The sequence below is a fragment of the Macrobrachium nipponense genome, chromosome 22 (assembly GCF_015104395.2).
Source record: "Macrobrachium nipponense isolate FS-2020 chromosome 22, ASM1510439v2, whole genome shotgun sequence".
Classification (NCBI taxonomy): domain Eukaryota; kingdom Metazoa; phylum Arthropoda; class Malacostraca; order Decapoda; family Palaemonidae; genus Macrobrachium; species Macrobrachium nipponense.
In genome coordinates, this window is record NC_087213.1 from 82,917,493 (window position 1) to 82,934,024 (window position 16,532).

The 16,532-nt window shown below is 39.7% G+C and overlaps 1 protein-coding gene across 1 annotated transcript in view; it reads left to right on the plus strand.

Moving 5' to 3' along the window:
- LOC135198333 (uncharacterized) overlaps positions 1-11,831 on the plus strand; it is a 204,094-nt gene extending 192,263 nt beyond the window's left edge. The window contains exons 22-23 of the mRNA XM_064225904.1: positions 4,290-4,432; positions 10,443-11,831. Coding sequence (XP_064081974.1) covers positions 4,290-4,432; positions 10,443-10,613 — 314 coding nt within the window. The 3' untranslated portion in view covers positions 10,614-11,831. The remainder of the gene's footprint in view (positions 1-4,289; positions 4,433-10,442) is intronic.
- The last annotated feature ends 4,701 nt before the right edge of the window (positions 11,832-16,532 follow it).

Here is a 16,532-nt window from a genome sequence, read left to right on the forward strand (position 1 = left end):
GGTGAAGGAAGTCTACTTTTTCAAGGCACTGGTAAAAAGTCAAGGCTTTCCCGTGGCAGCCCAAATCATGTGATGAGTCCTTCCGGATTTGCACGGCCAGGGAGGAAGTCTATCAAGGTGTTTCCTGCGTTACCTTACTCGACTGGGGTGTGGGAGAGAGTGAGCCCGACTTTCGTGCGCTCTTGGCTTTTATGCATCTCAATGACTCATCTCTGTAGTCCTGGAGGAGTACAAATGGGGCTGCACAGGCCTTTCCTGTGCAGCTTAACCACCATCCTGTTGGAGAGGAGTGCAGGGAAGAAGTCCTGTGAGATGTAGCATCTTCTTCAACCTTATCTTTGTCTTCAGCTGCCTTCTCCCCTTCTTCCAAGGCTCATCGATGGAAGAAGAGGAAGGCTGCTTCCCCCTTCTAAGAAGTCCTGTTACAGGCCTTCTAAGGGGCTACCTCCTTTCGAGGAGGCAGTGGGTTCTCTTATTGGCTCTTCCTGGAATTTGGGCTCGGAAACTGAATTGCATACCTCACCAAGGTCTTGCACTTCAGAAGCTGTAGGCACGCAGGCTTGGCTTATCTGAGACACTCTGAGTCTTGAGTGTACTGAACTGATTCTGGAGAGACTTCTCATCATCCTGGTTCAGGCACAGGGCAAGAGAAAGAGCCAAGACATGCAGGTGTCTCAGCTCTCCATGCCAGTACTGCCACCAGTGTTTGGCCATGGCCTGGTCTGGTGTCTCGGTCTCTAACCGAGCACCTGGTGCCTCAGTTTCGGCCGAGCAACTTGAGAAGCAGAGAGGAGATTCCCTTCAGAAGTCCTATGGGGCTTCTAAGGGACTGCCTTTCTTCGGGGAGGCAGGGTTCCCTCATTGGCCCTTCTTGCACATGGGTTGGGAATCAATACATATTCTCCTCCAGGCTCTTGTGTTTCAGAAGCCTCAAGAGCGTGGCCTCTTGAGGTGGCTCTCTCAGTTCCAGTTCTTAGAAGGCTGTGTCTAAGACTGGAGCTGTGCCTGCCCCTTCTTGGTTTCTTTGGAAGCCAAGAGGAGACAACTCCTGATAATCATTCTTATGAGATTCGGGAGTTTCCTCATGCATTCGGATTCCTTGGAATCGCAAGCACTCGACTGGCAAGTTTTCAAATCCCTGGGGTTCTGTGGACTTTTGAGCACTTTCCAAACCAGTGCCAGGAAGTTCCCTCTTCGATCTGGTTTAGGCACAGAACGAGAGAAGGTGCTGAGGCATGTCAGGTGTTTCAATACCACCTGTCAGCTTCCTGGGTTACACCGGGATGAAAAAGGGAATAAGAGGAACTCTATAGAGTCTACTCACCAGAGTTCAAATTCAAGAGACTGTTTTTGGTTCAGTCTCAGGATCTTACTGAACATACGTCAATCTGTTTAGGATGGATAACACCAAGAAGTTTGAAGGCCTCTTCAGTGCTACTGTTTTGGGAACAACCAGTTAGGCTTGAACTAGTCCTCTTCTGTGCCCTGTTATCACCATAGAAGTCTCCCTTTGGGACAACTTCACCTTCACTCTCTTCATTAGAGAATGAAGGAGGTCTGCTTCCAGTCCATATTCATGTCTCTTGAACGAAGAAGAATTAGGCTGGAGTGTGATTTACAAGAACCTACGAACATACTAGTAATAGGTGCATATCTATAAGTTAATTCTTCTGGTATGTGACCAAGATGAATAGTACCTTCTCTTGATTATACTGAAACTTAGTTTCTCGTTTAGATTTTGAGATGGCTAGTGGTAGGTATTGTTTGCCAAACAACACCACAACATTTGCATTATCACTGAACAGGAGGGTTTCTTTCTTTCCCATTTTGGTTAAAATGCAGATGCTCAAGTGTTTTTTTTGCACTCAATGGTTCTAAGCCAAACACATTCCAGCATGGAATGCACTACCAGGCAATTCAGTATAAAGAGTCGAGCGAGGTGCAGAATACTACTGCTTTCTCTCTGAGATTCTATTCGTTTTAGTATTGTTTCTCCTCTATCGAGGATTAACTATCAATTCGAATCTCACTGCCTGGCCATCACGTCTCTGGTTGGCTCGAACTCTCACATAAGGCCCATGTCTCGTACTCCACTTTTCCTGTTGTGAGAATTTTCAGACAGATATGTTCTCATTAGACTCATCATTATCTTTCTGTCTACCCCACAGTATAACAGACATCTGTAGCTTGTGATGACACAGAATGATTTTCCAACTCACAAGAAGCAGCTCTTCAGGCAGAACAATCCCTGTGTTTTTTCATTAATGAAAGACTCTCCGCCTTCATTGCAAGCACTGACTTTCTCGCCGAGCAGCAATGAAATAGCGGAATACCTTTTTCAGTCCTGTGTAAAACTGGTTGGTGTCATCGACGGAACTTTTTCTCTTATTAGAATCGTGAGAGCTCACTTCTCTCTGATTCAACTGTGAAGACGTAGGTCCACAGTCACCTTAGTCATTCACTAAGTAGTATTGTTTCTCCTTAGCTTAGATTCAGCTACTGATGAGAAACTTCTCTGTCTTGCCATCACAAGGACCTCAATCTCTAGAAGGCATTTGACTCTCATCTAATGTGCACATATCTTGCAAGAATCATCATCTCGTCTCTCAACATCGTTAGCAAAGAAGATAGGCTATTTTCATGGTTCGTTCTCAACATCACCCTTCAATAGGCGGGTATTATGTCGTGACTTTGTCTCGGATGTGCAATCATTCAGCATCTGTTGACAAGTCCGAATCCTTCATGATCTCCTGTGCTTTGGACTTTTTATTGTTTGATCCAGATCAAGCACTACTTTATCCTGTTGGTGTGTTGCTGTACCTATGAAGGATTGACACCCGTCATTGAGTGTCGATACCTTTATCCACTGCTGACTTCCAATGCAGATCATGAGAAACTCCTCTGCAATTGCATACATCCACTGTATGCTCTCTCAGAGAGTGATCAGTGCCATTGGCCTGGTACTTTTCATCACTCTGAAGAATATGTTGGACCGAAAGATTGATGCAGTTCCATTACGACCACATTTATATCTTTCTTCCTTCGGGTCTGCCTACAGGTCCTTGGAACCTCTTTTCCTTGGACTGGGTGTGAATGCTCACATGTTGTTTGCTTATCTGGCTCCTTCAAGAGGACAAGTTACATCTCGCCTATGGTGTGCAGTTCTAGAGGTAAGTGACTTTCCTCTCCTCCATACCCTCTTCGTCCTTCTACTCCTTTTCCTTCAGGTTGAGGATAGGACTTGAACTTACACTTCCTGGTCAGGTGTCTGATGCGGTAAGCATGCACATCGAGTTTCCTTTCTGTTTTTCTTATCAGAATCATAGAACCAATCCTAAGCCTTCCTCTAGTCAGGGGAGGAAGGAGACTGGCAATAATGCAAACCCTTCCCAGAACTTTGCATTAATGCCCCCGTCTCTAAATATTCTTCCCATCCCTTTTTCAAATGAGTTATGATTCCTCACTCATTTCGAAAAGGCCCACAAGTCTGACTCTTGATCACGCAGCTCCTATACTCAATCAAGTTGTCAGAAATAGGGCAATTGTTCGAACCTCTTACGACCAAGAGGAATAGCCAGGTGTGTTGAACTCTGGTCAGTTCTAGAGGCTCACTCATATTCCTCCCACCAATCAGTGAGTCTTCCTAATGTAAAGGACTGAGGGTTTGTATATTGTGTTGGAACAAATCACAATTTTTTAAAGTAAATTGTATTTTTCCTAACTATACAAACCTGAGGTCCCTTACATTAATGCCCACTTCATGCCACCCCTCAATCTGGAACCTGGGCCGAAAGACTAAGTGGAGTGTTTACATATGGGCAGATGGGCCTACCCACCTACTAGACAGTAGTTACTGCCTAACCACCTTGTTCAAAAATTTAACAGCACTATTCCCGCATACGGTGAAAGTAATTACCAATGTAAAGGACCTCAGGTTTGTATAGTTAAGAAAAATACAACTTACTTTAAAGAATAGGGATTTTTGTGACAAAACTGTTAAAAAACCCATGTATAAGCATTTTTAGTGGGTTTTCATAAGTTTGAACTAACAAAATTGGCAATTTTATGTGTTTTTATAGGGGTTCTAAGTATTCGTGGATTCTAGCTATTCGAAGCTCATCCCCCGTGAATATAGGGACCACTGTAATGGTAAGTTGTTAAGTTGGGGCTTTACTGTTTTTCATTCTGTACTGGTGAGAATCATGAACTGTTTTTCACCACTGTGCTGCCATTAATTATTCAAAAGTTTATTTCTTTGCCTTCCATTCATATATTTCATTCTCTTGCAGGAAGTACAACGGTATCAGAAACCTTGCAAGAAGTTGCTGTTGATATAACATCAGCTACTAGGTGCAGTTCACTATATCAGAATACATATTTCATCTCAGAAAATATGATTTGTGCACTAACTGAAGGAAAAGATTCATGTCAGGTTAGTGAGAAATATAGTACTGACATAAGTACAACCATATCTTGTGTTGAGAAATGCTGCAGGTATCTGGAGGATTTGACTTTGCCATTGAGAACTGACATTCTACCAAAGACCTCAAAGTATGCATTTTTTTTTTTTTTTTTTTTTTTTGCAGAAAAGTTTGTTTTAGTGGTAAAGGATGATGTCTACAGATGGGCCATTGTTGGTTAGGAATATTAAGGAGGCAGGGCTAGAAAAAGTAATAAAAATGCAAAATAGAACTTTTTATACGATACTACTATGGGTTTCACAGACAGTCCAAGCACGTTTGTGGGCAATACCTCTGTCACGAACACTCGTATCAGTACGAGATTATTGCTATAGTGTATTATACCCAGTGCCGTCATTTATAAGAGTATCATGAATCACTCATTGTAAAGAATTGAGACACTTGTCTCCGTACCAAGAGGCCAAAACTCGATTAGCCAGAAATGGATACGAATACAAAAGTATAAAAAAGTTCCGCTTACCCTCGCCCCCCACCTCCTCCCCCCACCCACTCCTTCTTCCACCATTCTCCTTTCTTCCCTCACATGCCCTTCCACCCCACCTCCCGCCCTCTCTCCCTCTTTCTCTTTCTCTCCGAAAGTTGCTTCAGTTTAAACTTATTTTGTAACATCTTTTTCTATCTATCTATCTATCTATCTATTCTAATAATGTACATTGTTGTTTCTATCTAACGATCTACTCGGTTGTTACCTGCCAGTTGACTGATTTATTTATGCATTGTTCCGCTCATGCTCATCTCTCTCTCTCTCTCTCTCTCTCTCTCTCTCTCTCTCTCTCTCTCTCTCTCTGTGGTAGTGGTACTGTAAATACTAGTTATTAGAGTGACAAATCTGAATGTATGGTGGAGTAGTAGAACGATAGACACTATGACTGAGGGGTCACGCGATTGTTATAGTAATGTTTGGCTACCTTCTTCGCAATCCTCGTTTAGACTCATGGCATCAGCCATATAGGACTTGTAATACGAAGGTGAAGAAGAGATGGCCACCTCGGAACGTGTAACTGTCGGCATGGTTGCAGATATGCGTTTATCACGCAACTTTTCAACTGCTTTAGCAAATAAAAAAGCCAAATCCCTTCAGATTTGTTTGATCAGTGCATAAATAAATCAGTCAACTGGCAGGTAACAACTGAGTGGATCGTTAGATAGATACAACAATGTACATTATTAGATAGATAGATAGATAGAAAAAGATTATACAAAATAAGTTTACACTGATGCAACCTTCGGAGAGAGAGAGAGGGGGAGGGGAGGGCAGGTGAGGGGAGAAAGGAGAGGGGTGGAAGAGGGAGTGGGTGGTGGAGGTGGGGGGAGAGGGTAGGCAGCGCTTTTTTATACTATTGTGTTCGTATCCATTTCTGGCTAATCGAGTTTTTCCCTCTTGGTACAGAGACAAGTATCTTAATTCTTTACAATGAGTGATTCATGATACTCTTATAAATTACGGCACTGGATGTAATACACTATAGCAAAATCTCGCACTGATACGAGTGTTCGTTACAGAGGTATTGCCCAAAAACGTGTTTGCACTGTCTGTGAAACCCATAGTAATGGAATTAGTATAGACAACCAAGCAGCTTTTTAATAAAAGAAAAGTTATCAACCCAAACAATTGTAAGATGAATTTTTCTCAGCTCAGTAGAAAATTGCCCAAATAGCACTCAGAGAAAGAAAATATGAGGTCATTTTGCTGTGGAGAAAGCCTTAATGCAAAATACTTGTGGTTTAAACCTGTCACGAAGGAAAAGGGATAAGCAAACTTATGGTGAACACAGCAACCTGGATGAGGATAGCGGAAGCCTATTAAAATCTTGAATGCATGAAATGCAAAAAAAAAAAAAAAAAGTTTCTTCAAATTAATACATGATTTTTGAAAGTAGGTAGTATAACTAATTGAATTCTGTGATCCTCAAACACAGCTTAAAAGAATTCATCAGTAGAAGAGAGGATTCAGTCATCAAAGTGAATATTGGCAGCGAACAACTAAGTATGGCTGGAGAGTTGAATCATCCTCAAAAGTTTGTATAGGAGAAGCAGTAGATTTATAGATAGTACGTAATGAGAAGGAAGAGTAACCTAGTCAATAGAACCTTAAGTCAGTAAACTAAAGTGGACTAGATGATAAGCTGTGTGCACTAAAAAGCTGAAATCAAATAGATAAGAAGCTAGAAAAATTATAAAGAACTGACTTGAAAGTTTGACTAAACAGCTTTGCATGAGAATCTGTTTACCTTTGCACGAAAATCTGTTTAACACCTGATAGACATCAAGAGATGACAAAAAATTTCCCAAAAATCACAGAGACAAAGATTAGATAAATGAGAAGGTCCCTAATATACTGTACATAATTTTGTAGTAACTCTTAGTAGTGATCTTACCAAGAGTTTGGCTCAGCATATTAGATAGTAGTTGTAACAAATTTCAGCAGTAGTTGGAAGGACTTGATCCATCACTTTATGTTTTAGAAAGAACCAAACCCGCGAATGTTTCCTGCTGGAGTAATAAAAACATTGAGACTAATACATAAAGACCACAATGCAATAATGCTGCCCAATTAACCCATTACATCCAGAAGCCTATGTACAGGAATAAGGTTTGAACTTACTGCCTCGTTTGTTGGCCATGGAGGAAAGAATTTTCCTGACCCGACAATCATAAAATTTGGATGAGGGCATTATGTGAGCAGGACGTGGCAATCACGTCTGCATCACCGGGGATTAATGTGGAGAAGTAAACGCAAGTGAAAGAGACTTGCCACTTTCCCATGATGATATTAGAATATGGCTTCAGCAAGATGGAGGACAAGAACAAAGTTGGAACTGAAGAAGTGGCATAGCAGTTTAGTGTGAGCCCCAGTGGGTCATATTAATGTCTACAAGTTCACAAAAATAAGAAATAACCCACCCAAGGAATATCGAAAAGAAAAGCTTAGCCTGTTGGGTGTGCCCTAAAGTCAGAGAGGAGGATGGGGAGGAGGACTGTGGTGATTCAAATCCTTGCAATCATGGGGGAAAGCTACTGAATGGAGGGACTTAACAAGCGCCTTTACCTACTCGTTCAACCAAGGGACTTCTACTGTATCTTCGAGTCTTGAGATGGTGTCAGTATATGTGCAGTCTAGACCATGACCCTCCCCGTGAATCTACCTTCCTTAAATTTATTTACATATAAATCTAATTCATGTTCTGCATCTTGCAATTAGTTCTACCTTGACTTTAACTTGAGAAATTACTTCGTTCACATGCAAAAAGAAAGGAAGGATTCTGACATTTTTATCTGCTGTGTATTATGAAAAGAGGAGAGACCATATCTACAATTACTTGCTGGATATCAAAGAGCAACATTTGATTATAAAAGATCATATGTAAACTTTTAAAATCTAAACGACAATTGGTCATCAGTTGACAGTCGCATATTGAAATAAGAATAATGTTTACCAGTACAGACTTGAACCAATAATAAAAACTAATAAAGTCCTAATGAGACAAATGCTTAGAAATAATAGTAACACCCTGGTGAAAGCTAACCTTACTTGTGTATATTATAGTTTTTATTGTAAATCTTAAAAACTAAACGAGACATGACATCAGGCACATTCCTTTTTAAAGGACATAATGCCAAAAACATGGATCTGAAGTATAATCATATAGTACTTCATTGTGATTACTAATACTTTTTATCTAACAGAATCATTTCTTGATTCAAGTTTCCCAATTGGGTCGTCTGAGTTGACAACGGGTAACTGAGAGAAGGCACTAAGTGAACAGGTGAGAGTGAATCCCAGGGAGGCTGGAGAATTCCAGCTGAACCCTATGGCCAGGATGATCCTAGCTCGCTGTTATTGGACTTCGTATGCTGACCTCTATCATGCCATACCTTGAGAAAAATCTGTTAAACGGCTGCATTTAAAGAGGGCCATGGTAATTGTGGCCCATAGTTACCTATCATGTCTCCATGTTTCTGGCAATTATGATACTATTATAAAATAGAGAACAGAAAATTAGATTGGACATTACTATGGGCGATTCATAGGAAGCCAAAAGCCAGTGGGGATGTACCATGGAACTATAAACATGGAATGGACATGTGCGTATAAATGTATTGACGCTGATTGTCACTGCGCAGCGCCATTGGAAATGGTGCAGAAGGCACGGACTTAATCTATAAAGCATAATCTTGCAGACCCTTTTTTCACTCTGTCGTCCTTAATTTTCCACCGATATTAATAAATATAGGCTCATTGGAAAGTTCTTGAAAATCTCTTTTAAATGCATATAATTAAGCATGTAGAAAATATGGCGCTGCAGTGTTATAAGTAAAGATATACAGATATGCATATTAAGTGCGTTCGCTTTATTGCTCTACAGTTCCAAATGTTTTAATATAAATTTTAATAAATTTATCATCGGTTAAAAGCTCTTGAAAAGCACTTTCCAATGAACCAAATGAAGTACGTATATGTTTCATACAGTAGAAATAATCATGCATGTCATGTGCTGTGACTAAGTGATTTTATCTTTTGTATGGGGTTTTGTAATAAATTCTACCACTAAAGCCTGTTGAGCCCCTTATAATTAATACCCTTCCAAGTACCAAAGTCTTTATACTCTACTTTTCATTTTATGCACTTCCTAGGTCTTATCACCTTGCTATCCAGTCTGTGTCACCTAGGGATTAACCATATCGCCATGACACAATGGACTTACATTGTAATTATGTTGACTTACGCTTATTGCATACTTATATCAGTCATTATTACAAAAATAAACACACTTGTTGATATAAATAATTTACTTTTACAGATCATTTACTAATGTAAATAGAAAATACTAGATTGAGTAATGTGTAGTACCACTAAATTTACTTTAACCTAATGCAACTAATGTCATAGATGACAAGATTAAGAGATTACACTCCAACATGGCGAGGTGAGCATTGTGATACAAAGCTCTCTCCACGCTTTGCAATGGCGGCATGCTGCACACGGCGACTTCGAGCATGTCCATTCCATGTTTATAGTTCCATGGGATATACATAAATGTTCTGTCTGACATGCATTTCATATTGTAAAATTATGCCCTTTTGGAATTCTTTACTACTGTAATAGGCATAACTACTAGTAAAAGAAAGCATGCAACCTAAGACCAGCAACCAAATCAGGGAAGAACATTTTAAGAACATGTTAAGACTTTCATTGTTATCTACTACTTGAATGTTTGTTAGGTCATGTTGTGTAATAGGAAGAGTAAAAAGAAGGAAAAATGGAAAACATGAAAATGTCGCAAAGCATTTCGTGTGATGTAAAGAAAGAACAGACTTTGGGAGAGGTAGGACATTTCTGTTACCTTGGAGATGCACTGAATTATGAAGTTTGTATGAAGAGGGAAGTAAGTAAAATTAGTAGCAAGAGTTTGGATGAGATTGCAAAACTACTGGTAGCCTATAGTACAAAAGAGTAACCTATCAGTAAAGAGAAGAAAAATATATTATTCATATCCAAGGCCTGCGTTTCTTTATATAGCTGAGACTTTAGGCACTACTATGACAATTCAGGAATTTGTTAAGAGGTGTAATTGCAAAATGCTTAGCCTCATGGCTGAAATATGATAGGAAAAAATTATTTTAGATAAAGATACCAAAGGATATGATATCCTTAGTCTGGAAATATAAACCAACATTGTAATGACCTGAGATGATTTAGGATTATGATGAAAAGTAGTCGCTATGGAAGTAGCATCAGAAAGACTATTGGAAAGACTAAGAAATCGAAGAAGGAAATGACGTGGATACATACTTGTACCAGATGGAAATTTGATAGAAAAACAAAAGTGCATAAGGCAAGAAGAGACTACGGAGGATAATGCATCTAATCCTGTAAAGGGAAAACTTAACAGAGAAATAAGCTGATGATGATTGTGCAATAGTCTGTTCATTTGGTTTCATGTCCATTCTTTTTTTCAGGGTGACAGCGGCGGTCCCCTTGTAAAGCAGACAAGTGATGGTCGTTGGGCACTTGTGGGTGTAGTTAGCTTTGGTGAAGGATGTGCCAACCCAGATAAACCTGGAGTCTACACTAAAATATCCAATTACATTGATTGGATCACGACAACAACCGGTGGTTCTTCTTGTTAACGTGAAGCTTCAATGAGGATATGTTACTGATATGCAAAAATATAAAAATGAATACACAAATGTCTTGTTAGTATTGCAAAGTAATACATAGTGGTTGCTATAAAATTTAAAAAAAAATTTAAAATTAAAAAAGTGTAAAAAAAAAAGCTGGCAATAACTGTGCAATTCCAGCCGTTTGGTTGTGATAAAACATATTTAAGGAAGTGTAATGGCTTTGGGAATTTACTTCTCAGGTATTATTCGCATAATAATGTATGCCCATGGCTACCTTCCCTTTATTTTCAACATAGTTATCAAAAGCTGTATTATACTGCTAAGACAAACTACTCAGAAAATAATTATCCGTACCTTAGTCACATTCATTGCAATAAAAAAGCATCAAGTGGCGTGTCATCTGTAACTTTCCACAGCCAAACTTCTAATTAACATCTGCTTTCTTTTCTTTTGGGTGACACATTCCTGGTGTTGCACTAATGCCAGCGGTTGCAACATCAGTTTACATGAAATAAAATCAATCAATCATGCTGATTCTAAATTATTATGACACTTGACTGTTTATAGTTGTTGGTAACATCCGTATACATTCTGTAAGAATGTTCTCAAAGCTTTAGTCTCAGGTCTCATATGTTAACTGCTGAATGACTGGATTTGCACCAGTGCTTGGTCTACATCCTAAATTTCATGATTCATTTATTCATTCATTCCAAACCATTCCTTATGTGGCAGAGAAAATTTCTTTGGCTATTTTTATTACTATGATAGTGCTCAGAAGTGCAGAAAAAGACATTACAGATAAGTTCCTTGTAACAAATTATACCTCATCAGGTTATTGTGAAAGTGATCCCGCCAAAATTAATACAGACCCTATACAGTATCACCATCCCTTCATCATCCTTTTTTTAAAACTGAAGTTACAATTAATACAGACCCTATACAGTATCACCATCCTTTCGTCATCCTTTTTTAAAACTGAAGTTATTATTGAATACAAACTGCAAGTATATAATAGTTCTTTTTTATTCATTTAAAGGCATGCCACTAATGCTGTTTTTTGGATACCTCAAATAAACTAGACAAGATTACGTTTTTCTGTTCATGTATGCTTTGGAATTTCTAATTGTATTTCATGTTTTGTTTTCTTTGTAATAAGGTTTCAATTTTCTGTTTGACTTCAGATTAAAAATCATTGGAATATAAAAATATTTTTGATGAATGCAATCCTGAGTTTACTTTGTTCTACCTGGAATATTATCACAATTTCTTAAAAGATATTCATTGTTTACTTAGTTCTACCTGGAATATTATCACAATTTCTTAAAAGATATTCATTGTAGTATCTGTAAGGACCCATCCACATGGGCGAGCTCTGCTCTGGAAACCTTTCCTCTGCGCGCTAAGCCTGTCGTGCGCATTTATGCTGCAATCCAAACGACCTTGGTTGGATACTGGGAGCTTGGCTGTGACTGACACAGGATCAAGTTGTGTATCATGAATAGCATAAGCAAAACAGTAAGCAACACACATATTGTAAGTTAATGCGCTGAATAAATAATATAAAACACAAAAATATCTGAAAAAAGCTATTATATATATATATATATATATATATATATATATATATATATATATATATATATATATATATATATATTTATATGTGTGTGTGTGTCTGTGTGTGTGTGTATTTATAACTTACTAAGTAATTGCATAACTATAGTTTGTAACTGGTACGGCAGCTAAAATTTGAATTGTTACTACACGATATACAAAACCCCAGTCCTTTACATTAGGAATTCGTCTCAGCGTAGGCTGGAATACGGCCGTTAAATTCTTGAACAAGGTGGTTAGGCATTAATCACCGCCTGGTACAGGTGGGCAGGTGGGCCTGCCTGCCCCTTCAGTCCAGTAATTAAAGAGTTGAGGTTGGAAAAAATTGCTTTGTTTTGATTCTCAACTGATTTTGACAGTAAATGAGGTTTGATAGCCATGATAAAAAATCTACTCTGTTCTGCTCACTGCTAATGCCCTAAATTGGCCCTAATCCAAGATGGCCGCCATCACCCATATTTAATACCAAAAATTAAACACCTTCTAAGCTAATAGTGCTATAAATGCAAACAAGGTATGTAATTCTATGTTTTGGGGGCCAGGGAATTCATCTAGAGCATTTTCAAAAAGATTGAGAAGATATTAGAACTTGATCGTGACCACATTCCTTAAATGCATTCCCAAATTTAATATCTAGGAAGTCGATTCATCCAGAAGCTCTGCTTCACAGTTCACTGCAACATTGATGCAGGTAATTCCTTTGCAGTGACCACAAGCCAGGGTGCACAACAGTCCATTTGTGCGAGAGGAACAAGTATTTTTGTCAAACTTGAAGTGACATTTGACTAGTTTCAACAAAGATGGTGGAGCAGCATCCCTCTGCATCCTCATTGACATTTTCTCTAAATTCTGGTCTTTATGGATAAACTAACCCCACTTTATTGGATTAAGACGAGTGCCTTGTCATGTCTGTACCTAGAGGTACACTGTAACTGTGGTACTTGGCTGCATCACAGGTGGGTGGAAGAGATTCAGGAGGCAGATAGACTGACTTGGATGGCACTATGCCACTGGAGCTAGCTGCTCTTTCAAACTCAAGGCTATTTCCAGACTTACAGGTGTATAGGATTTCTAAAGCAGCTTGCCCATACTTGTTGACATCATCATGACATTGATTTCTCTTCATGAATAATTGGGCATGATCCTTGAGCTGATGGCATTTGCTCATTGCCATGACCTTTCCCATGCCGTATGGGCTTGATGTTGTATCACACCCTGTGATTGCATGTAGGAAGAGCGATGGTCTTGATGTTGTATCACACCCTGTGATTGCATGTAGGAAGAGCAATGATACAGTAAGGTCAGGATTTAGATGATCTTGCAGGATCTGGATGTTGAGGATCTTACCGGCTGTCTGCAAGAAGATATCATGATGTCTAGGACTTAGATTTGGCAGGAGCGGGACCAGCATGTCGGTGTCATTCCCTATAACAAACACTGATCTTTTGGCCATAGCACATGCTGTAGTCAATGTCGTAGTCAGCATCACCCACACTGAGTTGGACTTCAACTCCAGCTATTTTCAGCTCATTACCAATAAAGTACAGACATGTTTGTTTGTTCCTGGGGTTTGCAAGGAAAGTCTTGTTCGTGGTCAGCTGCATTTCTGGCTTAAAGTTAACGTCTGCTCTGATGTTTGAGCTGGAATGTCTCAGGTGTGCTTCATCCTTGGTAGAGGGACCCCTTCCAGACCTGTCTGGAGACTGGCCCTGTCTGGAAGATGCTTTAGGAGACTGGTATCAAAAAGAGCTGTGGGATAAGGTAACTCATATGTAAATAAGGTTTCTGTGGCAAGCGTCCCAGTTCCTGCCACAACAAGGCGCCAAGGCGCTGGAACAACTGTTTCGTGTCAATCTCCAGGTGCTGCTCTCCTCCAGCTGCAATGTAAGTTGAGGCAGCAAGTGCAGTAACCTGATCTCTCTTGCAGAGCTTGTCCTCTGCTACCGATTTGCCTTGCATAGATTTCAATATGGTGGGACCAACTAATTTTGCTCTTCCCACGTTAACATACTTTTGAGATATGACTCCAAGATGAGAGACTATGTAGTCCCTTCGAAACCTTGGAGAAGGGTTTTCGTCCAGAACAGTACCTCAGAATGTTCTGCACATACTTGTGGATCTCTGCTTCCTTGATGTCTTGAAGACTGGTCACTTCTCGCATGGCCCTGTTGAAGAAATAGCCTGCAATTTCTTCTGGGAGATCAACACCTTGCACTGCTGCAGAATTGTATCTATACTTGTTTGCTGCTGTGTATGAAGAGCAAGAAGCCAAGTTTGCTGATCATGTCAACCAGATCACAGTGACCATACCTGTGTTCGAGTGTCACACTGAGGACAAGTTGCATCTCGCCTATGGTGTACAGTTCTAGAGGTAAGTGACTTTCCTCTCCTCCTTCTCTTCTTCGTCCTTCCACTCCTCTTCCTTCAGGTTGAGGATAGGACTCGAGCTTACACTTCATGGTCAGGTGTCTGATGCGGTAAGCATGCACATCGAGCTTCCTTTCTGTTTTTCTTATCAGAATCATAGAACCAATCCTACTCCTTCCTCTAGCCAGGGGAGGAAGGAGACTGGCAATAATGCAAACCCTTCCCAGAACTTTGCATTAATGCCCGCGACTCTAAATATTCTTCCCAGCCCTTTTTCAAATGAGTTATGATACCTCACTCATTTCGAAAAGGCCCACAAGTCTGACTCTTGATCATGCAGCTCCTATACTCCAATCAAGTTGTCAGAAACAGGGCACTCCTTGCTCTTACGACCAAGAGGAATAGACCAGGTGTGTTGAACTCTGGTCAGTTCTAGAGGCTCACTCCCACCAATCAGTGAGTCTTCCTAATGTAAAGGACTGAGGGTTTGTATATTGTGTTGGAACAAATCACAATTTTTTTAAGTAAATTGTATTTTTCCTAACTATACAAAGGTCCTTTACATTAATACCCACCTCATGCCACCCCTCAATCTGAAACCTGGGCTGAAAGGAAAAGTGGAGTGTTTACATCTGAGCAGATGGGCCTACCCACCTACTAGACGGTAGTTACTGCCTAACCACCTCGTTCAAAAATTTAACGGCACTATTCCTGCATACGGTAAAAGTAATTCCCAATGTAAAGGACCTCAGGTTTGTATAGTTAAGAAAAATACCATTTACTTTGAGAAATGAGCGAGGACATGTGGATTACATGATAGCCTGACCAATTGAGGCCAGATGCAACTTTGCATTTCTACTCTTGATAATGCTGCTGAGGAGAAGTAGCGATGAATAAGAGATGTATGCAACATTTGAATCAACAGAACATCATGTCTTCTGAAGTTTGATACTCCTCATTATGAAGTTCCATGGATTTTATCTCTGTTCTTATGAATTCCCCAACTGTTTCAGTAAGTCTGTCCATATCAGAGTTCTTTCAATTCACTTGCTCTGTCATATGCTTCTTGGATAATAGTTTTGACATTAGACTTCAGAGTAATGATATTAGGACATTGCCTGATGGCGGTAATTGATACCCTTGCACCATAGTGATTCTCCAGCTCTTGCTTCACTTGCTTGGGAGTGTACACTTCCTCCTCAGTCATGCCACTCTCTCTCATTATAACTTGGTGCAAGTTTTGCAGTGTGATGGTCTCACCATCGTTGTTTTCAGTAAATAAATTGCATATTGAACAGCATCAGGTTTGGATGTGTTTTCTAGGTCGACCAACTTTTCTTCTCTTGCTCTTGCTAAAAGGCACGACTAGACTTTCAAGGCCCAATCATCTTCCCTGATGTGACAGTGACAAATGATATTCTTTTGGAATCCTAAAGTTATAGCATGACTGTATCTGTTGCTAGCTTTAGTAGTATTTTTCTTTGCTAGAGACATTTCAACAAGCACTCCACAGAAGAGGCAGTGGGTTTTGAAATCGAAGACATTTTCCTCTTCTGAACTCAAGTTGGCCTTACCAACTTGATGGTTTTGGGATTTGTGTGCCAACTCCTGCAGACTTTGTGCACAAGGCTATCATGTCTTTTTTTAAAGACCACGTCTGGAACATCTAAGTTTCTCTCTTTGTTTGTTCTGTACCAGCACACCCTTTCTCTGTTCGTTTGACATACTCTTTGGACTTGTCTAGATTAATCACTTTCCTACAGATGAAACAGACAATATCTGTTCAGTCTTAGTTTATCGACCCACGCTACAATCATGCAATTATTCCATGCACGTGCAACCTGTACAAATGAAATGAAATTCAAACATTATCAACCTACAAACATTGCAAATAACATGGGTGAAAACATGCTGTAGATTACAATTAAGTCACAAGTAAAATCA